We start from the raw sequence: 27,810 nt of genomic DNA, 5'->3' as shown, positions 1-27,810 counted from the left end.
GAAATTTAAAAAAAAAAAAAAGCCCACAATCTGTTGTAGAGGACAGCTGATCTAGAAATCGTACTACAGACATACGTTACTTTTGTTTTTTTCCTTAAGAAAAAGAAAGATGTGTGGATGAGGCACTTAGGGACATGGTTTAGTGGTGGACTTAGCAAGGTTCGGTTTACCATTGGACGTGGTGATCTTAAAGGTCTTTTCCAACCTAAATGATTCTATAAATACCAACTTTTCCCCTCCTTTCAGATACTAACATTTGAGACCAAGAATCCGACGGAGCTGGCCGAGCGGTTACGATCTGTATGTGGAAACCAGAGCAACGCTTATGCTCGACTGCTGGAGTACCGATTAAACGCTTTGCGTGGACTCTGGAACGCCCAGCGCCAGCTAGCCTTGGAGGAGCAGCACGACCGGGAGAGCTCGGGTGATGAAGAAGCTCTGGCCTTGCTCAAGCGTCAAGGCTTGTTACAGCAGCCTGAGCAGGCACCGTTTACTTCGCGAATGGGGCTTCTATTGGTCTTTCCCCTCATTCAGTCTCAAAGTAGAACAGACCCTTCTCTCTGTAACATAACCGCTGAGGTGCTATTGAATTGCCTTCGAGACTGCCAGCCTTTGAGTTTGACTAAGGAACCAGCTGACTGTCTCAATGGGATAGAGTCTTTGCTGTGCTCCTGGCTGGAAGACACTTCTGCTTCAGGCCAACAGATTCCATATAAGCAAAAAGAAAATGCTGCTGCTGCCCTAGTTGCCTTGGCTTGTGCAAGGTAAGGAAACTGTGCTGAAATGACATGTTGTGGTTGGTAGTGTTTAAATATAAACATAAGAATCAAAAATGATGTGACCACACTGTTGATACTAATTTTTGGTTTACACTAGTCTCTTTCTTTCTAATATTCAAATATTGGTTTGGCAAGGGTGAAACTGATAAGGTAAGCGTTTATTTTTTGCAGGTGTTCAGCATATGTAAAACCAGAAGGATCTAGCTTAGAAATACCTCTTGTGCATATTGCTGCTTCTACTACAGTGATCTGTTCTAGGAATGGTTCCAAATGTTTTTAACATGGTGGAAAGTTGTCTCCCTTTTCCCTTTGCGCTGCCCCTTTAATCCTGTAGCTTACACACCTTCATTTGGCTGTAGAAGGCATTACTGCCAAGTCTAAGGGCAATTCGTTTCAGATTTCAGTGTTGCCTGTGAAACATCTGGAGGCATTTTTTTCGTTTTGTTGCCAGTGAAGAGTTCAACCAGTGTAGGCTGAACTATGCCGTGCCCTGCATGGGTTTAGCACAGCATCAGGTGATTAAGGACGAAATGGCTGTAATAGGTTTTAATAAAAACTTACTCTTTTTAGGGGATGGGACTTGGGGAGGCCTTTTGGAAATCTTGGCTTTAATGTTTCTCAGATTGCAGTCTTGTCTGATTTAAGATGTTGAAGTTCTCAGGAGATGTCATGATTTGCTTTGGAAAAAGGTTTATTCAAATGAAAACCTCTTAATTTCTAGTGTACTTGTTCTAATGAAGTCAATGAGAAATCTACTCTATGTGGCAAACTCTTTTGCACTGACAACTGCCTTCTAAAAGGCAATGTACTTGAACATAGTTCAGATAAATTGGATTTGATAAACATGATCTCGTTTATTTTTTTTCCAGATGTCAGTTTTCAGGAAGTATGGGATGTTCTTTTGCAGCTGAATTTGTAAAAAAGCTAAATTTCAAATACAGCTTTTGAAATGAAGGTTGATCTTATATTTTCTTTGCAAATCTGTCTTGCATTGCTTACAGAGTTGTAATATCCTGATGTGCTTTGTTCACGTATGAAAGCTTTGCATTTTTCCTTTAAATACGCAAGTCGCGTTGGGTACCATTATGAAGAAAAAGCCTTCAAAATGAGACTATTACTGAGATTCCTAGTTGCAATCTTGGGTGCTTCATGTTACTAAGAATAAAACAGGGTGAATATTGCTTTAAATAATTAATTGAGGTGCTTTGAAGTATTCGGTGTCAATTTTCTCCAAGCTGAGGTTTTCCGATGAAAGCATACAGCTGAAAATGACAGGGGGGAAAAACCGGGTTTGGGGCATGGAGGAGGAAAGCTAAGGAGCTAAGACTGACCATGTGTGACAGAAAGCAAAAGGCAATATTCAGCAGAGTGCATGGGAAGGATCTCTTCAATTGATCAGTCATGCTTCTGAAGAAATCAATTTGTAACTGACTACTATCACGCCTAAGAGGCAGTCAAGATTCTCATGTTTAGCTAGGCTATTATGCTGGGAAATAAAGCCACTACATCTTTTAGAAAATGACTTCTTCCTAATACCCTGACCTTTAAAACAGAAACTGTAAAATGTATTTTTCAAGGACCTCTCTATCTCTTTATTTCTACAAAACCCAGGTGTTTTCCACTATATTAACATACAGATTTTATAGGTTCTCCAAAAAAAGTATTAAGCTTATGAATGAACAAGAATTATAATTAGAGTTACAAACTCCATCTGTTTGTAAATACCACAATAACATTTTAAACAACACACTTTTAGGCAAGATTAGAAACAACTTCTACTTTGGTTTAATTTTGTTTTCAGAAGTATCTAGTCCTTATATACATTTAAGTGCATCGTTTCAGAAAGGGAGAAGCTTCCAAATTTGTGTTTGGAAGCAAAAATAATCAGACTCTTGATAACAAATTAATTAGTTTGGTCTTTTCTATTTTAGTCAAGAAAGCCATCTCTAGCTATGTCTGCAGCAGCTCTTACTAATACTTTGGCTCAGCCCCAGGAAGACCCACAGATTGTGTTTGAAGATCTAAATACGATTAATCAGCTACAAGAAATATTGAAAGTAGCTGTCTGTAATAGATGCAAGTTTGAGGTATTTTATCATGTGCCCAGATTGCCTTTACTGTACGTGTTGTTCATGACACAGCCCGTGGTTGCTGATCTCCCTACCTGCACGGTGCTTCATCCTCTTCCAAAAAGATAGTGTGATTTAGACTGGCAGTTCCCCAGCTCCGTCCTTTATGTTACCCTCTCTTCCTCTTTTCACTTCCTCCACAAAAGAATAAAAATCATCTCAGAAAAGAAACGCAAATCAGAAAAGAAGCTTGATGACATATCTTGGATATTCTTTCTTTATGGTACTGGGTATTATATTCTACATAGATGCTGTTGACTGAATGCACACAGACTTGTTTCAATAGACATCTTTAATTCATGTTTTTCTTATCCTTTTAGAGGGTCGCTGAAAACCTTTGTTCATACAGTGCATCTATTACAGAAACAGACTGATCTAGGATCCTTGCCTGTGGCTGATGTATTATACAGGTTTGTAGTGACTTTTCTAATTGTAGCACTTACACATTTTCAGAGCTGATGTAAAAGTGCATTTACAGATAAATGTCCTTAAATGTGATTAAAAGGCTTTAGAGTTATTGAAAGCTCGAGGAAAGATCGAAGTTCAGTCAATTGCAGAAGGAAAACATTAGGAAGTCAAATCTGAAAGGATGTACTAGTTGTTTTCTGGGTGTTAAGTTTTTATTTTTTTAATTAAATATTGATGATTCCTTATGAACTCTGGCAGAGAAAAATTACTTAAAATATATCCTCATCTTTTGATTTAGCTAGTTTTTGCTATCACTGTTCTCTATGCATCTTATTTTATTTTCTGCTTAAAGGTTGTTGCTTTTGGAGGGAGGACCTGGATCACCCTCTTGTTTGCTTGGAGGAAAGCACATAGTGTCTTGGGGCTTTGAAGATATGTTACCTGCACCTGATGCCAACAGTAGTTCCAGCAGTGAAAATAAAGGTGAATTATTTCATGACTGTCAATATTAGCAGGGGAGGACAAGATTATTTTTGTGGTGATAATTGTTTAAAAAATAATGCAATGCTTTAGAGTTGGAAAAGATTTTTCCTTTTGTGTTGGAAGTAATGTAAAAGCAAGTACAGTACATATTGAATAACTGAAAGCTGAAGGGTTTAGAAGGACCATCTGGAGAGAGAAATGCACATGACAGGAGTGTCTCGAAGCCTGATAACATAATGAGAGAGGGAGGGCAGCAACTGTCTGGGCACTTTGTTGTCTTACATTCAAAACTGAAGTTTTGAAAACATGGACCTAGTTTATAGGAGTATGAAATTGTTTACATTGTTTGGCTTGTCATGCCTATTCTCATTATGTTAATCAAACTAGATATGTAAATGATTTGTTTGCTTTTTTAAAGTTGATTTGGGGATCAGATAGGAAAAAAAACCAACCCTGTTTTATATTAAAACTAAGAGGCTAAATCTTAAGTCTGGTGTGTTAATGGTATGCCATTCTATCATTTTTTTTGGATACAAGATAACGGGGTTCAGAATAGTGTTGCTTTTTGGTTGCTGAAGACCAGATGCTATTTTAAATTGTCTAGTAATCGAGTTGTAGGAATCTATCAAAAGCAGTAGATGCAGTGACCTTCCCTGACTTCAGTGGGAATTTTGCAGAGAGGTCAAACTGAGTTGGGATATTATCCAATCGTTAGTCTTTCAGTAAGCGTAATTTTTTTGTCCTGTGCAGTATCACTGTACGCAGTACTTGTTGTTGGCAGAGCATGTTTATTTTTAGAAGTACAAGTTCATTGCTTTTTTCCCTTTTCCTATTCTACTTTTGTTTCTGTCCAATCTGTTTTGTATTGCGTTTTTTTATGCTTTCTCTTGTGTTTCTTTCCCTGAATTAATTCTCGGTTTTTACTGCTTTGTTTGCTTACTATGTTTGCACTAAATGAGAGAGTTCACATTGCTTTAGAAATACTAGTTCAAGCTTTGATGACATCTCATTAAGTTTAATGCAAGCCATAGAAATTTACAAATCTGAGTTGTCATTTTAGGCTATCCTCAAATTTAATGGAGACATCTATATTTTGAGGAGGTTTTCTTGTTATGAGAGTGACTAGATTTTTTTGTGTGTGTTTGTTTTTGTCCCTAGCTGACTGTTCAGACTCTGTGAACTTAATTAGGTTGACTGGACTGGTTTATTGACATCCCTGTTAAAAGGCTTTGCCTTGTGTGTCCCATCTTGATTGTTAATAATTAGTGCTTTGTGAGTGACAAAGCTATGTTTGAAATACATTTTTGTCGTAATTTAACAGTGTTCAGAGGTGGAAGGGTCTGCTTACTAGCTTTAAGAGAAGCACAGGGTTGTACCAGAAATTAGATCAAGGCTCAATATTAGGTTATTCCTTCCCCACGAACAGTATGTTACATCAGCGGTCCCGAGCAGAAAGGCTTCCATAGCCATAAGCCTTCCTTGTATTCTGTCTTGCTGCCAGTGCTGAACAGCATTACCTGTTGCAAAACCAGAAGAGAATGGTCTTCTGCTCCTTTGTGTCAGTCTGAAGGCATTTAATAGCAAATACTCTAGTTGTTTTATATCTAAATAAAGGAATTTTCCACTTGAAATTAGTTCAGTTGAGTAGTCCTGTGTTCCTAAGTGTGGTTGGGTATGCTAGTCTAGTTCCTGCTGTATTTGTAGTTTTGAATAGTGTGCAGAAAAAGCAAGTTCAAACTTACTGGGTTTTTTACAGCAGCTTGGGCAATAATACCCAAAGGCAGGTCTTTAACACTGAAATGAGAACACAACACAGGAAAAAGAAATTATTCAGAAATGGATTATGTACATTTGAATCATGAGAAAACAGTGCTAATGTAATTTATTATCTCAAAAGAGAAGCTGAGTGACTAGCACCTAATTCTTGTTAAGTTTGTGTGCAATAGCAGGAGATTTAAATAGCTCTAGTATTTGTGTGAGTGAGTTAGGCGTAATCTGGGCATCTCCATAAGGCTTGAAAGAAATGTAAAGAAGCTGCTGTAAAAAGAATGGACTTTGACTATGTTACAGTAGCTCTTAGAACACCAAGTAATAAATTCAGTATTCAAAAAATGGTTCTGAGCTGTTGGTAATGACCTGTCATGAGCATCTGTTGGTTTTCAGTTGCTGTGGTAGCTACCGCAGAAGTGTAATGACCATGGAGAATTTCCAGGTTTGCATGTTACAGAGGAGGTCTCTGCTCTATTCTTTCTTCCTGATTCAGATGCAGACTTAGGGCGCTGTCTTGCAGCAGATGGGCTCTATCTTTATACAACTAATTCAGTGGGCAGAGGAATAAGCAAATTGGGATCTGGATTACATGGTACTTTGCGGTAAGTGACAGCTGAATATTTGCTGTTCTGCAGTTCTGTTTAGAAAAAAAAAGTTATTGTTTTGGTAAACCACTCTCAGATGTTAGGTGTAACAAGACTGGAGCATATTATGCATTTTCATTAAATGCTATTTTAGTGTTTTGGTTTTCTCATATGAAATTCTTCTTGAGTATGTTTTCTCTAGTAGAGTAGAATAATTTAGCTTGAAAGGGACCTCTGGAGGCCATCTAGTCCATCCTCCTGCAAACAGGTGTACTAGCAGAATAGCTAGTATTTTTAGATTTTATGTTTTTAATGTATAGTAAGTTAGTTTATTCTTTGCTGAGAGGCATATACTATAGACTAGTTTTGTGACCTTTTTAATTAAATACTTGTACAATTGCTGAACTTATAAGTATTTGTTTTCTAATTATGTCACTCATTATATAAATTATTAGTGCAGATGTGACTCACTGTACCTTCTTGCTGCTTTATTGCTTGGAAGCCATGAGGCTTCTTATGCTTTAAGTCTTATAACAGAAATTGCTGCCTTATGCTGACTTGAAGTTAAGTTCAGTCAAAGTTCAAGAATGTGGTTGTGAGTTGTTCTTAGAAAAACAAAAAATAGCACAGTTTTTTAATGTACTGCTTTTTTGCCAGAGGTTTTGTGTACTGCCGTAATGAGGAGCTGGAGACTGGGTGGGTTGCTTTTGGCAACAGCAAACTTCTTCATCGGCCCGTCTCTTTTGATAATAAGCCTCACTCCCTCTTCCAGGTTGTGGATCAGCATACCCTTCAGGTAAAAGGAACAGCTAGGATGTTCATTGCAGAGTTACAGTAGAGTAAGAAAACGCTTTTAATTAATCACAATCATTTCTAGCTTTAATTAGTTTTGTCCTTGAAGTTTCTTTTTACTTTGAAACTGCCTTTTTATAACCCCCTCATTGAAAGCATTACGTGATAGAACTTGTAAGTCATGTTATATATACTATTTTGTTTCCGTGTGTTAGTGTGTGTGTACATATATGCATGTATATGTGTGTATATATACACATATATATGTATATGCTTATACAGACTTACACTGTACTGCATTATGATAGTATTTTAAGAGCTAGAATATAACGTGGTCACATTATAAAACAATCAAAGAATAGCAAAATGGACTTTGACTTAAACTGAAAACATAATCTTCCTGAACAGCTCATTATTCTTCTACTGTAGCAAAATTCAGGTATTGTTGCTGATCTAATTGTGCTTTGTAGATAAACAACTGTCATCCTTTGTAAAAATGGATAGTTTGTTTACTTTGTTTTTTTTCCAGCCATGGTTTTAAAGATGGATATGCACATTAATGTCCATTGTGTTTCCTGAAACTGAGAATGTTTGGATTCCCCTTTTCTCCCAAAGTTTCAAGTAATGTTTCAGAGAAGTTGCAGGAAGTAGATAACTCTTTAGCATGTATATTTTCCTTATGGTACTGTGGGTATGCTCTCAATCATTAGAGAGGAGATGATCCTTTTATTTTTAGATATGTTAAATGTTTAGATATATAAGCTGGTTTGTATGCAGTAGATCCATTTGGCAAACATTATAGAATAGCTCTTTGTAACAAATAAACATAATAGTACTATTATGTCCAATAATAAGCCTCTTCTGGACTAACTGCGCTTGATCTTTATTTATTTATTTTTAAGTAGACTGTTAATACTCATTAGAACAGACTTCAAAATCAGAATTGTTAAGATGCTCTCCTTCTCGTAGGTATGTCAGATAATCCCAATGCCAGTAAATCACTTCCCAGTTGGCAGTACTATGACTACCGTGCATCTTTCTTCAGATGGTACATATTTCTACTGGATTTGGTCTCCTGCAAGCCTCAATGAAAAAACACCAAAAGGCCACTCTGTCTTTATGGATATTTTTGAACTTATAGTAAGCAAATTATGTGTTTTCTATGACTCTGGAGTTGATAGCGTGACTACTGCTTAATTAAGTATCAGCACTTTCAAATCAACATATTAGGTTTGAATATTGATATGTGTAATCTGAATAGCTGTTTGTAATGTGCTCATGAAATAACTTTTAACCGAACAGAAGGTGTATTGTTCAATTCTGTCTTCAGAGGACATAAGACTATGATATTCTAGGAATATGAATTGTCTTGTAACATAAAGCATATTTTATGATAATTAGCAATGAAGTTTTATGCTGGGACGATAATTCAGTGTGTTAGGATTTAAAGCATTGTTTACTGTGGATCTGCTTCATTGTGTTAAAAGCCAATAACGTCCCACAAGTTACAAATCCACTTGTTTTGTCTATACCGCATTTTATAATCTGTTTTTAATGTTGTATGACAATCATTGGTTTTAGTGTAAAACCAAATGCATTTTAAAATACTAAGTCTGGAGAAATGTATCAGTGGTTTGGACTCCCTTTTCTCTCAACGGCTTATGTATGTGTATGTTTATGTATACGTGTGTGTATTTGTGTATATATGGGTGTGTATATGTTAATTTGACAATGAAGCATTTCAGTGTAAAGATTTATTCATTTATATAGCAGAGCTTACAGCAATTCACAGACCTCTAGTACTGATAACTGAAATTGTACGAGGATTTAGCTTTGATCGAGTACTTCGGGCGCTATGTCTGTATGTCTGCTCAGCAGTTGCTGTACAACAGCTGCACTTAGTGGGACGATGGAGCTAGAAGTGGTAGGCTATAGTAGTACAACTTCTGGAAAATGCCTAAAGCTGTAAATCAGATCTTGTCTTCATTAAGAGATACATTCTTTTAATAAAATGTCCCCTGAAGATTATGGTCTAAGAAAATTGTTGCTTATGGTTTTTGGCTGGCAAATAATTTAAAGGCCTCTTTTTACAAAACTTGCAGTGAAACATCAGTAAGAAAGCATAAGGGCATTAGATGTTTTTAAGTAGAGTTAAATAAGATTATGACAAGCAACTCTGTCTTTAAGGACAGACCACATAGAAGATATTCTGTTGAACCACAAAGTCGCAAACAAAACAAATACTCATCCGTCTAGCTTTTATAATGTTTTTTTTGCAAGAAATGTTGACAGCAGAGTTTTAAGTTTGTATCGCTACCTGATATATAGCAGTATTTAATTTTACTGTTCAGTTAAGGTAATCTGTCTCCTATGGATTTCAATATCTAAAAGTATTTTTTTTCTCCATTTTAATAGGTAGAAAATGGCGTATGTATAGCAAATCCTCTACAAGAACGAATTATATTAATGAGAAAAGAGGGTGAATCTGCAAAGAGTATAAATGAGATGCTTCTGAGTAGGCTGTCTAGGTATAGAGCCTCCCCGTCGGCAACTTTGGCTGCTCTCACTGGCTCTACAATCTCCAATACGTTGAAAGAGGACCAAGCAGGTCAGAAGAGGTTTTACTGACTCAGTAATTTTTTGTGGTTTGTTTTTTAACACTTACAGTATCAATTCTAATAATTTCTCACATGTCCTAAGAGGTTAGTAAAAAAGTGTGCTTTTTTTTTCCCCCCAAATAAGTGTTTGAAATATATATGCAGTGTTTGCTTAATGTTTGAATTACCAGTTCCTTTGCTAAATTAGGCATTGATTGTGAGAAAAGTTTAAGAATTAAAATCAGGAAGAATACCTGTAGCACCCTTTTTTCCCCATGCATTCAGTTGTAGGACTGGTTTATGCCACGTGTGATCAAACTGATAATTGCATTTCTCTGCTGGCAGTTCAACTGGGCTTCTAATTGTTATATAAAAATAGACTGCAGTTTAGAAAATGAAACTCTTGTTTCACAAGCAAGTTGGATTTTATAAATTGGAGGTAATTTTGCTTTTTTGAGGTAATTTGCAAAATGTTTGGGTATTCTTTTATGGGCGTGCTGGAGCTACCCGAGTTAGGGAATCCTGAAGGAAAAGCATTGATGGCTTTCAGGATGATCTGGAGCTTTGTAAGATTGGTCTTAAGATAAGATTTTATTCAGTTTATCCTGAATTACTTCTCTTCTTCCTTCATATGTACATGAGGGTGGCTTTTTTCTTCAATTTTAAACAATTAATGGTACTTCCATAAAAATAAATTATCCAGGAAATAGATATGCTTACAGGGAAATTGGCAAAGACTTAGCTCGAAGAGCTATTTTAAAGGCTGTGTTTTGCCAGTTAACAACTAGAGTGCTACAGAAGAAGAAGTGGTGGTTATTCTTGGGTAATTCTTTAGTCAGTGCTCAGAAAAGCGTTGATCAGCAGTGGCAGGAGCTAAATCATTATGACTGTATACGTTTCATGTGGAGCAGGAGAACTTAAAATAGTAAATGCGTAGTGAATCTCAAATGATCTCTCTATGTTAAAAGATGATTTGGCTCTAAGATACTGCTTTCAATATGTTTGTCACCATACAGTTCTTAAAACAGTTCTGTTTATACTGAAATTTTAGCCTCCAAATTTTCCTGGTTTGGAAATTAGAGATTGCTATCTTTTCTTTTTAATTTTTAAGTTGCTCACTTTGGTTAAATAATGTGTGAAACTGTTTGTATCCTTCTGGGGATTGATGCTGAATGTGTGGGATTATGAGGTCATCCCTACAGACAACTTCTAAATGCTGCAGAATGTAGCTTAAATGAATTTCTGTACTGATTTATTTGAAGCCCTAAATAGAAATCTGCCTTGTTTGCTGCCTGTTATTAGGAGTTTTTAATGTTATGAAGAAATAGATGTTTGTGTCATATTTTTCTGTTCAATATTTCAGCTGCAAACACCAGCTGTGGGCTGCCACTGAAGATGTTAAGGAAGACTCCGATATACACATGTGGAACGTACTTGGTGATGTTGGTTCCCCCCCCAGGTGGATCAGGCAGTTCTGCAACACGCTCGCTCTTCGGAGGAACAAGTGCTTTGTCATCTTTAAAAAGTAAGTCGGATGCATTTGTGGCAGATTTTGAGTCCTTGGTTTTCTGAAATACAATAAACTTGTCAGAAATTTATTGGAGACTTTTTTTTATGTAGTTCTTGCTTCAAGCTTGGTCTTCAATATTTCGGATGGGCAGTTCACAAGCCGAGCGGATCTCATTGATGCTGCAGGAAGTTCACTTGGACGTGGTGCTCTAGTTCCAGGACTTGGTAAGAAGTAGATCTCTTTTCTGGGAATATTTCAGAACTGGACATACCCAACCTTTAGATTCTAAGTAATCTATCTGGATTTTACTTTGCAGTAAGCCACTCTGCAGCTCGTGGGGTTTCATGTCTGTGGTGAAGTTTTGTAGATTTAACATTTTTGAAAGTTCAGAATTCCCTGGAGGAATTTCCAGTATCTTGCTTTTGCAGTTTCAGCTGCACACAAGGTCAAGAAAAGGGTTTTCTGTAGCAGAAAAGAATCTCGAAAGAAGTCTGATTTTTATACCCTGCTTATGCTGTAAGGTGCTACAAAGTTCTGAGTATCTTATCTCTATATTTGAAAATACATAAATGCTACTTAAACACTGTATATCACTGCTAGCATTTTAAAAAGCAGCGGTTTTATGTTTCCTAAGAAAGAATGTATTTCTTAAAAATGTTTGAGATACGGTTTTAAATAATATTCTAAATGCGAGGATGCATGGATAGGTATAGTTGTATGTTAACCTGTTAGCTACTGTTACTGGAGATTTTCCTTCAGTCATTTGAAACATGTAGACAAATAGGTTATTTCTGAACTCTTGAAGTATGGTAAATGCTTCTATCACAGAACAGTTGTGTCTATAATCCACTCATCCCTTTCCTTTTACTGTTTTGGACCTGCTTGTGTTTGTAGGCTTAAGCTTTTCAGGAGATGAGTCTCTAAGCTTAAAATCTTTTTTTAACAGTTGCACCATGCAAACTGCATTTTTATTAAAGTTATGTTTTTATCACGAGGCCATTGAAACAAGTTCTAAGGTGCTTAGTTGTCAATAGCTGTAGTAAAATAAATTTGAAGCTTTTTCCCCTCTACTTTTTCTAGAAATTACTAGTATCTGATGCCAGACTCAACTATTTTTAGTTTGTGCACTGTGGCAGTGCGTGATAAGTTTGTGGAGGAATGATATGTTATGTACTATCCTTATAAATAACGAGCACTGAAACGGTTGCTGTTGTACGTTTACTTGAAACATCAAAAGGGATGTGTATTCACTTCGTTCCATTGTTAAGAAATCTCCTTTTAATTTTTTTCATTCCAATGCATTGTTACTAAATTGCTGTCACATGCCAGAAAACTTTAAAAGCAAATAATTTGGATTTATATTTGCTATAAAAATACTTTAGTTTTCTAACAAACATTCTAAAATTTGATGAGCAAAATATTTTCCTTTTCTTAGGTGCCTGTTATGATACTATGAATAACATGATATGGACATGCTCTAATGATTATATTGATCAGTGGTGTAATCCGGGGAACCAGGCATTCCATTGTGTCTGTCAGAGACTGGGAGTGAGTCACATCATTACAGAGCCCAAAGGTGAGGGAAACCTACAAGTCAGCATTTTATACGAAGTGGAAGTGAAATGTGCGATTATCATAGAATAAATACACAGAAACCACCTTCTGAAACTTTCTATTAAGAGCTGAGTTCGTTCTTGAAGTTGTTTATAAATACTGGACATGGTTTGTCTTTGCTTTAAGAAAGGAAGAAGCAAAAAGCGAGACATGTTTGGAAGTTTCCAGATTCTTGCTACCTTTAGCACATTAAAAAAGTTATGTGGGTAATTCTTTTGTTTATCACGTTGGGCGGGTGTCCTGACGTTAGAGATGGTTATGATTTATTGCATTTTAGGAGCAAATGCTAATGCTGTAGTCTGTGTTTGTAGACAGCACTTGAACTGCTTTTCTTCTAGGGGATGCAACAACCACGAATGAGGTTATTAACCAGTTACTGCACCATGTTGGTGCCATGTGTATCCACCAACTCAACCTGCTTGCAGCCAGCAACAATCTTCCTGTAACAAATTTTTTGGGCAAGCAACATCCAATTGAAGCACATCATCTCAGCAGTATTTGTGACATTATGGAAAAAGCTATGGTGAATGGAGATACTTGCATAATACGCTGCATCCTTGTTGTCTTTCAGGTACAAGGGCATCTTAAATGTACTTCACAATAAACACTAAAAAAAAAAAGTTGTTTTAGAATACAGGCAACCACTTGATTTTATTAGTGGGGTTTTTTTTCTCCATTGCATTCAATTTAATGGAGATTGACTTAGCAGTGGCTTTGCAGTATCTTAAACACCCATTTAAGAGTCCTAATTTAAATGTGATTGCCACCTTTACAAATTAAAATAAAACCCAGAGAGTTTACTTCCTTCCTTCTTTCTTTCTTTATTATTCCTCTTTTTTGATCCAAAGTCAGTTTCTGACTCTGAGATCTCTACTGACCTAGATAAATAGTTTGAGAAACTGACTGCAGAAAGAGTTAATGTGAACAATGTTTAAGTTCTTAATATTGTTATGTTTAATTTTTCTTAGGTGGTTTTTAAATTTTTCTTCAGCCCACAAACCGAAAGAAACAGAGATATTGTTAGAAGGTCTGGCCTATTACTTTGGCAGTTACTGATGGCGCCAAGGGATCAGATTTGCTCTGAAATTCAGAAGGAGGTTTGTCTAGCTATTAGGTAAATATCTGGTTTGTCAAATTAAATTTAACTTAGATTTTAGATTATAGATATAGAATTAGATTATAGATATAGAAAATGTTGTAACAGATGAACATTCAAATTGTATTCAGCGGTTTAATTTTAAATTAATATGATAAAATTTAGGTCAACATAGTATGATAAAATTACTATGATTTATATCTGTGGAAGAAGGTAAATACAATGTGTTTGTCATGTTGACAGTGAAATAACAGATAGTAATTACTTTCCATACTTTTCATTTGTTGCTTTTTATTGGCTTTCTCCAGGGTTTTTTTTAATGTTTGTTATAATCTAGCTGCTAAATTCAAGCAAAGTTTTCTGCATTGCAGTGATGACTAGAATGACATCCATGTTTAGCTTATAGAGTTTATTGGTGTTCTGGAATAGGCAAAGCTAATGTTGTCAGCTGTTACACCAGTGTTTCAAGTGACAATACTGACATTCTCCTAAGCAAAAAGAATGTGAGGGGAAGCGGAATGAATAAAACTTGAGGAATGCTATAAAATTGAAAGCCCAGGGAAAAACACAGGCAGGTTAGTAAGACTGTCTTGAGAAAGTTAGGTTTATGTTTAGAAAACAGGAATCTATTTTGGTAGAAGGGAAAGCATGTCTCTGGGCTGGTACACCAGCTCATCAAACACTTAAACAGGATGGTTGCTTTAGCTCCACACTGTATTAGCTACAGCATTTCTTGAACCTGATGCTGTGTGATTTCCTTTCTCTGGCTTGTCAAAATAGCAGAGTGACTAAGTACAGGGAAGCGAGCAAAAAGTGTGATTGTGTATCACGAAAACGAGGTAATGTAAATCTCAAGGACAAGGAATGCTGTCTCAAACTTCCTAAGTACAAATATAATCTGCTTTCAAGTGGGAAGTGCTCCAAAGGTTGAGAACAAAATCTTCTAAAGATCAACCTGCATTTTTTTGTGTGTGAATCACGACATTCCAAATTTCAGTGGCTTTATGCAACTCTGTACATGAGTGAGGAAGAATAGCTTATCTTTAGTATGATTATCTAGCATTTTCAGGGTCTTGCTTTTTGACAGGGAAAAGTGTCCTGTCAACTGCATGGACAGCTGCTGCATTTTTCCCTTGTTTAACCCTACATCCTCCAATGACCTGTGGGGGGGAAAAAAAAAATCACAGGTGGGGATTAGGTAATATCTTCTTCCTCCTGTTTTTTTCACTGGGGTATTCTGATACTAATGGAAACCTCAAATTTAGCTCGCAGTGTATTGTAACTTTTCCTGATGTTTGTATCGCAAGTTGGTCAGCACGAGCCAGAGGGAGGGAAGCTGCAGTGGTCCCTGCTCTCAGTGTGAAGCTGAAAAACATGCCAGTTTTCTTTTCTATGAGAGTGTTATTTAAAAAGAAAAAGGAAAAAGAAAAGAAGAAAAAGTCTGCATAACAGTTTCAACACTTCAGACAGTCACGAAGTACTCCTTTTAAGTTATTGTGATCTTCTATCTTGATGTGGTAATTCATGTAGAAAGGACAAAGTTCATCACAAGTTAGAGGGGAAAAATACCTCCACAAGGAGTGTTTATGCATAGCTGTGTTGTTTCTGAAATGCTGGTTCTAGAATCTTCTGCTGAGCTTAAACTAAGACTTCTGTAAGGAGCCAGTCTTTAATAAGAATAAAACTAACAGTAGTGACTTCTTGATTACTGTCTTTTGCATTTTCCATTGTTCTTATCACAGGTAAGCCACAGGTCTTACCCCATCACCAGAGCTGTTTGAGTCCTTCTTGAAGCCATCATCCACTTTTTCTGACATCTCTCTGTTTCTTGAAAAAATGATTGTGCTGCTGTATATACAAGTGATTCATGTGGAGTTTCTCAGAGGGAAGCAAATAGCTCTTGAAGAAGCTTTGGGACCTAAACAATAAAATATAGTTGATTACAAGCGATTTCTGGAGAAAGCAGCTGCTTATTTTATGACTAATATAAATGTTAAAATATGGAGGATGCCTTTCTAAGTTGGAAGAAGCTATTACATAGTCATTCTAAATGTTACATCAGATATTAAGCTGAGATTGTGATGCCATTTTTCACATGTCCATTGAAATTATTTTCTTCATTCTTAAATATGTTCAGTAATACATGGTTTTATTTTTTCTTTAGCTCTGGTTTAAATATCCTGTATCCCGGAGAAGCAGAAATCAATAATTTATTGAAATTGGTCTTAACTGAAGGTGAGAGTGTCTTATTGACATGTGAGAATGTGTTTTTTCTAATTGAAAACGGAAAGTGAAAATGCTTCTCAACCTCTGGAGGGAGAACAGCTCAGAATATTGAGCACTAGTCTGCTTTAAACCCATCCTACTCTAGAAAATTATGAAATGCTTCAAATTCTGAAGCTGCCTTCTGAATGGCTACATGGTCAAGCATATGTTAGGTGTTGAAAAGGAAAATTTGTCACAATTAGGCAGCTGTTTGAAATTGAAAAGCATTAAAGTTTTCTTTTTGTCACTATTAGTAATGTTTCTTGTCCAGGTTGTATTGTAGAACACCTAGTTAGCAGTTAGTGTTTCCCGTGGCAATTACACAGTAACCAGAGGTAATTTTAGTCCTTAGTGACAGAGTAATAATCTACTTGCATTCACCATGAAATGGGAGTCTGGACTTAGAAGCAGCTGATGCACGGTAATTTGTTACTTCATAGGAACGTGTCGGTGTGTCGAAGTCTTGGCAATTTAAAACAGTGCTATGTGCAGAGTAAGTTTTAACAGGCTGTAATATCAACAGGGAATCGGATTACACTGTAAATATAGTAATTTCTGAGAAGTAGCATATATTAAGCAAGATACCTGAGGAAATAAATTCATTCTGTAAAATTCTGTTTTGCAAAACTTTTTGCATTCCATTTTAGGAGAGAGAAATAGTGGTCTCTCTCAGCTTCGTGACGTTATCCTGACTAATTTAGCTGAACAGCTTCAGAACAACAGATTTGGAAGTGAAGATGATGATCATTATAGGTAAAATGCAGCAATATGCTTCTCCTCCTCCCCATATATAATGTATGTTTCTGTTATTTGCTTTAGGTAAACTTGCATAAAATTCTGCTGGAATTGCTTGTTATCTTACTGGCAGTGTGACCCGAAATACTGTCTTTGTGTCCCTAGTGGGTAGAATTTCATTAGGAGAAGGGAGAGAGAGGTTTGACATCTTCAGGGAAACTTTGGAGTCTTTTGTACACAGACCTTAGTTTTGGATTTCCTGCTACTTACCATGTATATGGTAAATGTGGATGATAATTCATAAGTACAATATTACGACTTTTCTCTCCATATTACTATGTTAGGTGACTTTTCAGCAGTAAAACTGTCGATCTCAAGTAGCTGTTTAAGTTGGGAGGAGTCTTTTTTTTTTTTTAGGAGTCATTACAAGGCATAGATTTTTATCAGCGCAGTGCAGGAAATCACTGGTAATCTGTTGCATTGATTGTTGTTAAACATTTTGGGCTTGGTTTTCTTTGTGTCTGAATCTCTGAAGTTGAACAGATACTTGTTTTCATTTCACATAATTTGTGATACAGCTTGCAGAGACTTTTGAGATGAGCTATACAAAATACACAATAATTAGACTATTAACATTTTGCATCTTTCCTGCATTTTTTGAAGACTAAATGATGAGCTGTTGCACTACATTCTCAAGATTGTTGTCCGAGAATCTTGTGTCTTAATCACCAAGTGCCAAACTGTATCTAAAGATGATTTTCAAAGGCTTCTTTCAACTGTGCCTGTAAGTAAAGTGTATTTTGATAAAAGTATATATGCCTTTGGCTTATTTTCCTCCTTAAATCCATCATCCTCATTGAGTGTATATAGAGGTGAAACTTTCATAGTTGTATGTCTTAACAAATACAGGAAAAGAATGTCTTTTGTTTATGCTGTGCAGGGAAGGACAAAACAATTCCTTACAGCAAAGTAAATTGTACAGTAATGCTAAAACAGGTTTATTTGTGGATATATTTCCCGATTGCTCTGGTAGCTGTTTCAATTTAAAGGAAGTTTGTGTATCTCAATCTTAAAAGCATTACAACAACTTCAAAAACAAAATAAACTCTTTCTACAGTTGTGTATAATGATTTGTACAAGCAGAAAGGATTATCATTTACAGACAAAAATGAGTGAAAGTTGACATTATTTAATGGTAAAAGTATGCATAGATGTTTTCAGCAGGATCAGCTCCCTGATCTGGCTGATGGCGAAGGCAGGTGAGCTTGTGTGCAAACACTGGGGAGGGGACAGAAAGTCATGGCCTGCAGGAGGATGGGAAAGGAGTATGGGAAAGGAACCATCACCTTCAGGAATGTGAATTAAATTTAGCTCTATGGTGGCATTATCTTTTAAAAATTAATTAATGTTACAGTACTTGAATATTACTATAATGTTACAAACTTTAATAAAAGGGTACTGCTTCTTTATACGTTTTGCAAGTTGTTTCACAAAATTCAGTATTTTGCAACCAGTTTCTTCTCTTAAATATGAACTAACAAGCTTGCATTAAATCAGCAAAAAAAAATTCTGTTCCAGGGAAATTATTTTTTGCTTTTGCTTGTACTCTCCCTGAACTTTTTTCAAAACTCTTTTATATTTCGAAGTACAAGGATTGCCTGAATCAAGGTGGATTAAAGGGTTTGGATAATGTAAAGTGTCCTTATTTATGTTAAAGGCTGCATCTTCGTGTTTGCGGTATCTGATGGCTGTACAGAACCACCTCCTCAGTAACACTATTTTGATTAAACCTGATGAAAGTGATGACAGTGACAGCTCCTTGCAGGGAGAGACATTGAAGGTACAGGTAAACACCAAGTTTTATTCTAGTATGGCTCTCTACAGTCAGTGTTCCTGTGACACCTCTTCTTTCTGCAATGCATTCAACTTACACTGTTCTCGTGGTTGTTTTTCTCTTGATATAATTAGATTACTGTAGACATTTTTTTCCTGTTCTCCAGCTGAAGTCTGCAATTGTTCTGTGTTGAGTATTCCAGCTTGGGTTCTGTATTGTCAGTGAGAGCAGATGCTTCCCTTCCTGAATACATGTATAATGAGTTTTAAAATGTATTTTAATTAATATGTGCTAGTCAGAAAATTAATCTTCCAGGAATCCTTTCTGGACACATTACCCACCCCCCCCCCCCCCCCCCTTTCTCTTCTCCAAATCACTTAGATGGTCTTTAAAAAATATTTTTCAGATTTAAATAGGAAAGGGTTTTCTCGTTTGCCTTAACTGGCTTCTGCTTTTTTGAGTTTTAACTTATAAAGCTTATGTAGAACCGCCTACATCTGTTGTCTGAAATAGCGTGAATAATGTTTGTGGCAAGGAAGCTGTTAGAGGACAAGGTTTGCGGGCAGTGGTTGTTTTGCTGGTATAAGGTTTATTAAAATAGTTTTGTTTCATATTACTGCTGGAATAGTCTTGAATGAGCTCATAGAAGCCAGGTTTGTCCTACCACACAGACTGTCTCGTCACAGTAGTTTTAGTAACAGCGACAATTCTTCTATAATGGTATTGACTTCTGAATTTCTGGTATTGTTTGTTAAGCTGTTTTTGTCTGCTGTTCTTTGAGACTTTGTGTGCTTGTAGTCTGCTGCAGCTGAAAGTTACTTGTTCAGACTCATTGAGTAAATGCTAAATATTGTAGTACTTCTCTTGTCTCACTATTCACCCATGTTTTCGTTGTTCAGTTTCTCTCTCTACAGTGATCCTCATACCTGCTAGGACATTCTGTCACCAATGCTGTACCTTGGCTGGCTAACAGCTCTCTCTTCTGTGCTGGACTTGGGGATTCCTTCCCTCTAGAAACTGGATGTGCATCCTGTAAAATATGCACCTAGTTTCTCCCAGCACTTTGGGGCTTAGCATTAATCAAATTTAAGTCTTGGATGCATCTACTGCTGCAGGCCTGCCAGGTCACATTATCATTATTTTAATTTGGAAATCCATCGTTTTGTTCTGTTGTCCTTTTTTTGTATTCTCTAAGAATTTAAGTATCCTATAACTCTTTTTGTACCTAGGAGCTAAAGACCAGCATTTTGTCTCTTGCTACACAAATTCTGACAGGATGTGATGAAGTCTTAGAAATGCTGCAACAAGTCACTACAGCACTAATAAACAGTGACATTTCTGATAGAGAGCAAAGGTAAGACAAGTATGTTAACTTGCAAACAGTAAACTGTTGCTTTTTGTGGCTTACTGTACAAGCACAGTTAGTGTTACTTGTTCTTTATGCTATAACTTCATGCTTGAGCTTTGAATGTATAGGAACTGTTTCTTACTGTAGTATTTGCTTAGCACTTACCTTTCAAAGAATTTAGATTCTGACTTTCCATGTCAGTACTACTAGCCTGATATCTGTAGAAACTCTTCAAATTGGTAAGGTTTTAGTCAGTTACAATGGTGTTTATCAGCAGAGTAACTGGAAACAAACTGTAGTTAAGTCAGCTGAGAATATTCCTGTAAGCTAGGGCAATTCTTAATTTTTTTTTTTAATTCCCAACTATTACACCTCTGGTAGCTGGACTAGATATTTTACCCATGACAGTACTTGGATGTTGTTATGATATCCTGCATGTTTCATCAGATAGCATCACCTTGCCCTTCCCTGTCTCCCCTCCACTTAAAAATATATGTTGGGAATGGGATGTAAAGAAAAGCTGTGAACCTTTTCTCTAGTTAAACAAACATCTCCCTCTCCCAGTTGTGTTTCGGGTTTTCGTTTCTATGCTTTGCTGTGCCTGCAAGGTTAGTTTTGTTTATTGACAATACACAATTCCTTTGAGATGTTGTCAGATGGGTTTCGTGCTCAAATATATTTTTAGAGATACAGATTCTTTTAAAGTACTTTGAGTTATGTGTGCTAGCAGCCTGATCTACATACTGAATAAATATATTTGTGTTTGATGTGGACTTTCATCACATGCCTGTGGGAGCTTATAATTTTCTAAGTAATTATTAAACTTTTGGTTTACTCTCTTCTGGTCTATCATTGTTCAGTAAGAATTGACAGCAAAGACTAGGACCAAATTTGGAGAATTTGTAGTGTTTTCAAGATATTAACTTTTTGGTTGTTTTTTTTAAATATAATGCAAATGTTCTATGCTGAATTTTGAACTGCCTACTTATGTAGTCTGTTACAAGATTGAACGGATGACTAAAAACAGTAGCGATACTATATGAAAACAGTTGTTACTATGTAAACCTTGACTCTCCTTACAGGTTAAAAGGCCTGGAGCAAATTACGAAGGCTACTATGCTTGGTCATCTGCTTCCCGTCCTACTGACATCTCTGATGCATCCAAATTTGCAAACGCTAACTATGGCTGATGCCTTGATGCCTCAGCTGGTGCAGCTGGTTCTTTACACGAGTCAGGTAGGGCCTTTGTGTCAGCAGTTGTCTACAAAGGAAAAAAGATGTGGCGTGCATGTTCTAAAATACTGTACACCTTGGTCAACTTTCTGCAGAAAGTGATCCACAGGTCATAGTTTAAGAATTGCTCAACAGCTACAAAAGCTGATAATGCTGAATATTAAATTTGACTTGGTACAACATCTACTAAGTAATGATTTATTGTCAATAACAACATACAGTGTGATTGTTCGTATATTTAAATAAAGAGATCTTAAAATTATTTATGGTTTGCATATTTCTAACACTGTATGTTTTGTGCCACAGACTGCGCTGCTGCTTAAAACTCAGTCTCCAGTTTTCTCAGAATTGAACAGTTCCCCCAGCGGTGCATCAGAACAGAAAGGGAAGCTGTTACCTGATGAGAGGTGATTTTTCTTTACAGTTGGGTCTTTTCATGGGATGAAATATCTTAGCTGCAATGTTCATTTGACCTTTGCTGTGGGATAAATCTTAAAGCAGCAATCTTTTTTTTTTTTTAAGGCAAAGCTGTAATGGTTTGTAAGGCTGTCTTAGAGATATAGATGCCTTTACAAAAGGCAATTAGTTCTAAAAATTTTTTGCATATAGAATTAAATTATTAATATCTTCAGGTTGTTTGCAAAGGATATGGTTTACTTGTTTTTTTCCTCACCTCAAGCATTAGGAATTAATTCTATATGTTCCTCTTACAATAAATTAGGCTAAGGAAGACCATCATCAGAAAATATAAATTGCTCTGGCAGCATGAGATACAGTACTAAAACTATTGGAAAGATATTAAATAGTTTCATTTGCATGGAGAATTATAATGACTTTAAGTCCTGCATTTAAATCCTCTGTCTCAGCTCCTACTTGTACAGCTCCTGCTTAGAAACAGAAACACACAGCTAAATAAAATAAAAAATGCTTATCATAGCTATTTGCAGTGTTGCAGAATTTGTAGTATTAAACAACTCGTGATAATGTGTAATATACCGTGTGAAAACTCTGAAGAATTTATTTTCAATTCTCTTCCAAATTCTAAGCTTCAGTGAAATATTAGGCATATTGTTTTATGACAGTATAATCAGTTTTGGGTGCTGTCCCAGGAGGGAATGGGTTTTTTTTAAGCTACCAATCATGTGTTAGAATCCATATATAGTACCACTTTTTTATGGTGCTACTTAGCTTGTTTACCATAATTTGGAAATTGGAAAGCATAGGGAAAAGTTCAGATTTTACAGGTTGGATATTGTACAGAGTTTATGCTATTTAAGTTCTGCATGTTCCCTCAATACAGTTATGCCTAAAATGAGGAGTCAATACTTTGCGTCACTATGTATCAATACTGAGAGGTGATTTTAAGAACTTTACAGTTTGATGTCTGCATATATAGTAGAAATCTGTGTGTTGAATTTTAGGACTAATTTTTCACTGGTATTTCAGAATGCTGGAAGAGAAAGAAGAACCAGGTTTTCTTACGGGTTTGAAGATCCCTGCTCCCTGGGCTGCTGGGAAGACTGTAGAAACAGTTCATCCCGTGAGGGATAACTATAAATTTAAAGAAACGGTGCATATTCCAGGAGCCCGCTGTTTATATCTTAGATTTGACAACAGATGTTCCTCACAGTATGATTACGATAAGGTAAGCAAGGGCCAATTCAGAATTTCTTTCTTTTGTATATATTTTCATCAGCAGCACTTCCCATTTTCATCTTTTCTGCCCCTTGTCTTCCATGGCACCTGATTTCCAGTGATCAGGATAATGCGGGAGGTTTTTACTGATAGGAGCTTATTAGTGTACACTGTAATGTCACAGTCTACTTACTTCAAGGCACTAAAGTACAGGGATGCAGAGAGGTTATTTCTTGTGTGGCACAAGTGTGAGTAACTTTTGAAAAGCATTCTTGAGTTTCTTGAGGATCTTTTATTAAGAGTTAGGCTCTGTAATTAGGAGGTTTCTTCAAAAGATGTCAGACATAGTGGTAGTTGTGAAATAGGAGAAATATAGTAGGCTTCAGAGGCGTGGGGTTTGGGGGCGGGGGGGGTTGGTTTGGGTTTTTTTCCCCCCTTCAGATATTCATACCAATTCTTCCATTTTTTTAAGTTCATTTCATGATGGCTCAGATTGAAGTTTGACTTCCTTCTCATTTTTGCTGTTGGTCATTTTTCCTTATTTCTCAAATTTTAGTCTATCTGCCGACTATCAGCACAGTTTGTTTAAACTGGGCAGAACTGGAAAGGTTACTTTTTTCCCTGATGATAAATGGCTTGTTTACATGGATTAATATGAACAAGTATTTTCAATTTCAAGAACACAACTAATAACACTTATTTACTTTGTGTAATCGGAGAGCTACTTGTGCTCCTTACTAATTGTTGCCATATATTCTTCGACATAGAGGAAGTCCTGTCATACTCACTCCCATTAGTTGTTTATAAGCATCTTAGATTATACATAATATTAATGTCACCCATTACTGGTTAAACTCCTCCAGAAAACTTTGGGCCTCATCATGTTCCCACTGACAAAATATTAACTTTGATGGGAGCAGGCTCAATTCATTTATTAGTAGAGAGGCAGTATGTTCTGGTTAGCTCAGCATGAGGACTGGAAGTTAGGATTTCTCCTGACTTCTCCTCCCAGTTCTGCTGCTGACTTGCTGTGTGACCTTGGGGGCAAGTCACTCAAATTTCCTCTCTGCCTCAGTTTCCCCATCTGTAAAATGGGGATAATAATACTTGCCTACTTACCTCACAGGGCTGTTGTGAGGATTTGTTAATGTTGATAAAGCGCTTTGAAAATATAAAGCGCGGTGTAAGTGCTAAGTATTATTATTATTATTAGATTTTCTTGTTTTTCTCTTACAGTCTAACAGTGTATTTTATGTTTTGAAGTTGGTGATCTATGCTGGTCCTAACACAAACAGTAGGAAGGTTGCTGAGTATGGAGGCAATACACTGGGATATGGCAGCCGTAGTGTCTTAGGAACTGGTTGGCCGAAAGACTTAGTAAAGGTACAGTATTATAATCCAACAATATTTCGCATAGAAAAATCCCCTTTGGAAACCATGTCGAGTCTGTTTTAACCCTTATAGCAATGAAGTCCGAGCTTTTAAGTGTACGGTTATCCATGATGAGATCACTTCTTAAGTGGGCTGTTATGTCCTTGGGGGATAACTTTTAAACTCGATTGTATGTTGTGTGTGGTGCTTCTCTTTGAGCTTATCTTGTTTTGTTGTGTCTTACTGGAATTCATTATCAGTATGTTTCAGTCCTGGAGTCTCTAAGGGCACTACTGTTCTCATAAGTCTATCTTCCTAGGAGAAATTCTTGCACAGTCTGAGGCTGTGCATATTTTCTTAATGTCCTTGGGCACCACTGCATTTTTTTAACAGTAGCCCACAAATATAACAAGTAGTAAATGTAGCAACTTCCCAACCGTTTGTGTGGGGTTTTAAAGTTACATTGGATGCTTTTGGCAGTAAAGCTAAGACAGAAAAATCCCTCAAACTTCTTGAAACTTCAGTATTTCAAGAATTTTGCAGGAAGTTCCCTCAGATTGTATGCAGTATGATTTTTTTTCTTATGTGTTTGTGCTGCTACACTGTCCCACACTAAAACTGGGCTTATATACGTAACAAAAAATAATTTCATAAAGAAAAACAAGAAGTAATAAACCGGAAAGCAATTTCAGACAAGCACTCCATTGTTCACAATTAATGGAATTTCATTAACTTTTCAGACATAGATTTTCATACTGCTCTTGTGGCAAAATCTTCTATTAATGTGTTGACATTCTTCTCCTTGAAGAGCTTGTCTGTCTTCCTTCAGGAAGAGAACTGTTGATTATTGCATGGTTTCTTGCAGACATATGATGAAAGTGTTTTGATGAAAATCAAGACCAAGTAACACAGACTGATAAATTCTACTTCTGATTCTACAACTACAGTGGGTTTTTTGTTTTACTGTAGTTAGCCAGCAGCAAAATTAAAAGCAAATTGTCGACTAAAAGGTATCCTTACAAAAAGGGAAGAATCTTAAATCAGAGTATATAATTGGAGATAAAAATAATGCTTAGATAACTGTCATTAAAAACTTTAATCCATAAAATAAGCCACTTCTATAAAAAGCCTGTTTGTTTGCTTCAATTCTTAAATGTATCTTCTTTTTTTTTTTTTCCCCCCCTTCCTCCCCATCAAAATTCTAAGGTGGAAGGAGATACAGTCACCTTCTCCTTTGAAATGCGGAGTGGTCGTGAGCACAACACTCCAGACAAAGCTATGTGGGGCTTTGCTTGCACTGTTCGAGCACAGGTACTCAAACATGACAGATTCCATGGGATAGGTTCAGTTTCAATTTATCTTCTGTCTGTTACACACTTCAGATCAAATAGAAATGTACTTCGAAGTTGGAAGTTAACGTTTGAAATTTAAAACAGTAATAGCTTACCTATTTTGGCAATAAGACAAGTCATCATTTTACAATGTAAAGGACCTAATTTTTAGACGTTTGGCTTCCCTAGCTAGAGAGAACCTGTGGCATGGTTTGTAGTGTGCTTAGGGTTTTATGAAGTTAAGTATTACCAAATATGTCTTATCTATCTCTTGTCATTGACACTAGACTTGGACAAAGTCACTTTAATATCTCTTGCTGCTTTTAGATCAGGATTTCTTTGGAGAGATGGGTATCTTGTAACAACCTGGAAATCGGAGATTTAATGAGGGAATAATAATTCCAACCTATAAAGAAGAGAGGGGAGGGACGCTGGGATCAAACAAAAGGAAACTTGAACCCCACTACCAGGAAGCTAGGACTAGGCCTGTGAGATGACAGATCTGCAGGCCAGAAAATGACTGAACCAAAAATAACTTTACCTTTTCTTTTCTTTCTTGGTTCAGGAAAATAATGTTTAAATCCTTTGTTTCTTGTCTTGAGTTGTTCTTATATATTGCTTTAAATTGTTAAAGCATTTTTTCAATATACCTCTGTGTAAGAGAGATACGAGATATATATCTTTTTATGTATAAGATTATGTATGAAAATATAAAATCTCCTGTCTTGAAATATATTGGGGAAGGACTTCATAGTTGATTGATTAGTGCAACTTACCACTATTCCTACTACAGGAGTCTTCAGAGGATGTGTCAGGAGGCTTGCCATTCTTAGTTGACCTGGCACTTGGCCTTTCTGTGTTAGCTTGTTCTATGCTGCGAATATTATACAATGGACCAGAAATTACCAAAGATGAAGAAACCTGTCAAGAGCTCTTAAGATCTAAACTATTACAAAGGTAAAAGAAAAAAATATTTTGATCTGAGTTCCCATGTGGGTTTTTTCTGAGGGAAGGTGACTTTTGTAGTTGTGCTCAAGTCTCGTGTCTTAAGTTGACATTCTGATAACTTTTCCTGCAGAGTTTGTTCAGCAGTTCTGTGTTACCTAAAACTAAGGGAATATTCTCTAGACTAGAGGTTTTCTTTAGAGTAAGTAGAGGAGGATTGGGCTATGCTTGGTAGGAGCCACACTTAATATAGTCTGTCTTTGTAATGTGTTGTTGGCTAATGTGTCTTTCTAAATGAGGGGGAGAGTTAGGAAAAAAATAATTAAAAAATCCTTTTCATCTGTCCTTTTATTTTTCCAGGTGCCAGTGGCAGGTGGAAGCTAATGGTATAATATCTCCAGCCCTTACACCAAGTCCTTCTCCATTACCTCTTACTATAGATGAAGACAGAGAATTTACATATCCTTCTGATGTTCTAGTGCCTCCCGTTGGACACTATTTTGATTTGCCTAGGATTAGGCTGCCTCCAGGAATCATGATCAAACTCAGGGAAATTTCTGGACGTGCTCGGCCTCAATTTAGACCTAGTATAAAGTAAGTAGTCATTGTTTTGTGGTATTTTTCTAACTTGACTTATTTTTTGAAATGTTTGGTGCCAAAGCGAGCTAAAAAAAGCAATGGTGAGGATGCAGCATGCCTGTCACGTATGACAGTATGTGTTTAATATTCTGTAAATACTTGTTTGTGAATGCAGCATCTAGTGAATTGTGAATATGAATTGTCAAAGTTTGTTATTCTTGCTTAATCAGTTTGGCTTTACCTATAACCCTAGGGAAGTGATTCAGCCAGAAGTAATGGAGGAGATGGTAGTTTCATGTGTGATTAAACATTTGAATTTGGTTGATGCACTCCAGTCCCTGATAAATTTCCAGTATCAGGAAGAACATGCTGAAGAATATGATTTACTTTGTAAAATTATGGGAGAGACCTTTAAGAAGCTAAATGCCATGGAGAGACAATTGCAGGTAAAAATAAAATTACATAAAAAAAAGAAGACTTTTTCTGAGATTAAAGGTGTATTAACAGCATTTTAGAAACATAGAAATACAAAGTGTACTCAGATGTCTTCTTTTAAGATCTTTTCTACTCCTTAAGATGAACAACTGCAATAAGTGTTATTTTTGTCTCTTTGTTAGAGTGTGGCCGAGCTGGAGCAGAAATGGCAGAATGAGGTAGATGACGCCATGCATGGGAAGCTGGAGAACAATGTCCCGTTCTTCTATGATTATCACTTCAATGAGGTAAGCGTTGTGGCTGCTGTGTGTGCTCATGCTTCCTGCTGCTTTCTCAA

General features: G+C 36.4%; 1 protein-coding gene across 2 annotated transcripts in view; it reads left to right on the top strand.

Annotated features, from left to right (window-relative positions):
* Positions 1–27,810, top strand: part of HECTD4 (HECT domain E3 ubiquitin protein ligase 4) — a 77,015-nt gene that overhangs the window by 11,852 nt on the left and 37,353 nt on the right. Inside the window, exons 2-27 of one of the 2 annotated variants that reach the window (XM_059827450.1) lie at positions 247–764; positions 3,229–3,318; positions 3,669–3,799; positions 6,063–6,171; positions 6,811–6,949; positions 7,915–8,085; positions 9,361–9,553; positions 10,906–11,067; positions 11,163–11,276; positions 12,488–12,628; positions 13,005–13,237; positions 13,635–13,780; positions 15,927–15,997; positions 16,675–16,780; positions 17,426–17,546; positions 18,480–18,608; positions 19,826–19,950; positions 21,027–21,180; positions 21,484–21,584; positions 22,624–22,822; positions 24,076–24,195; positions 25,390–25,494; positions 26,308–26,471; positions 26,820–27,053; positions 27,292–27,484; positions 27,656–27,760. In XM_059827450.1, the coding sequence (XP_059683433.1) occupies positions 247–764; positions 3,229–3,318; positions 3,669–3,799; positions 6,063–6,171; positions 6,811–6,949; positions 7,915–8,085; positions 9,361–9,553; positions 10,906–11,067; positions 11,163–11,276; positions 12,488–12,628; positions 13,005–13,237; positions 13,635–13,780; positions 15,927–15,997; positions 16,675–16,780; positions 17,426–17,546; positions 18,480–18,608; positions 19,826–19,950; positions 21,027–21,180; positions 21,484–21,584; positions 22,624–22,822; positions 24,076–24,195; positions 25,390–25,494; positions 26,308–26,471; positions 26,820–27,053; positions 27,292–27,484; positions 27,656–27,760 (4,074 nt within the window). Of the gene's footprint in view, positions 1–246; positions 765–3,228; positions 3,319–3,668; positions 3,800–6,062; positions 6,172–6,810; positions 6,950–7,914; positions 8,086–9,360; positions 9,554–10,905; positions 11,068–11,162; positions 11,277–12,487; positions 12,629–13,004; positions 13,238–13,634; positions 13,781–15,926; positions 15,998–16,674; positions 16,781–17,425; positions 17,547–18,479; positions 18,609–19,825; positions 19,951–21,026; positions 21,181–21,483; positions 21,585–22,623; positions 22,823–24,075; positions 24,197–25,360; positions 25,495–26,307; positions 26,472–26,819; positions 27,054–27,291; positions 27,485–27,655; positions 27,761–27,810 lie in introns of both variants that reach the window. The other variant, XM_059827449.1, reaches the window with a different exon arrangement.

The sequence above is a fragment of the Gavia stellata genome, chromosome 21 (assembly GCF_030936135.1).
Source record: "Gavia stellata isolate bGavSte3 chromosome 21, bGavSte3.hap2, whole genome shotgun sequence".
In the NCBI taxonomy this organism is placed as follows: Eukaryota; Metazoa; Chordata; class Aves; order Gaviiformes; family Gaviidae; genus Gavia; species Gavia stellata.
Note: the sequence above shows the minus strand (reverse complement) of the source record. Positions and strands in the feature narration are given on the sequence as shown.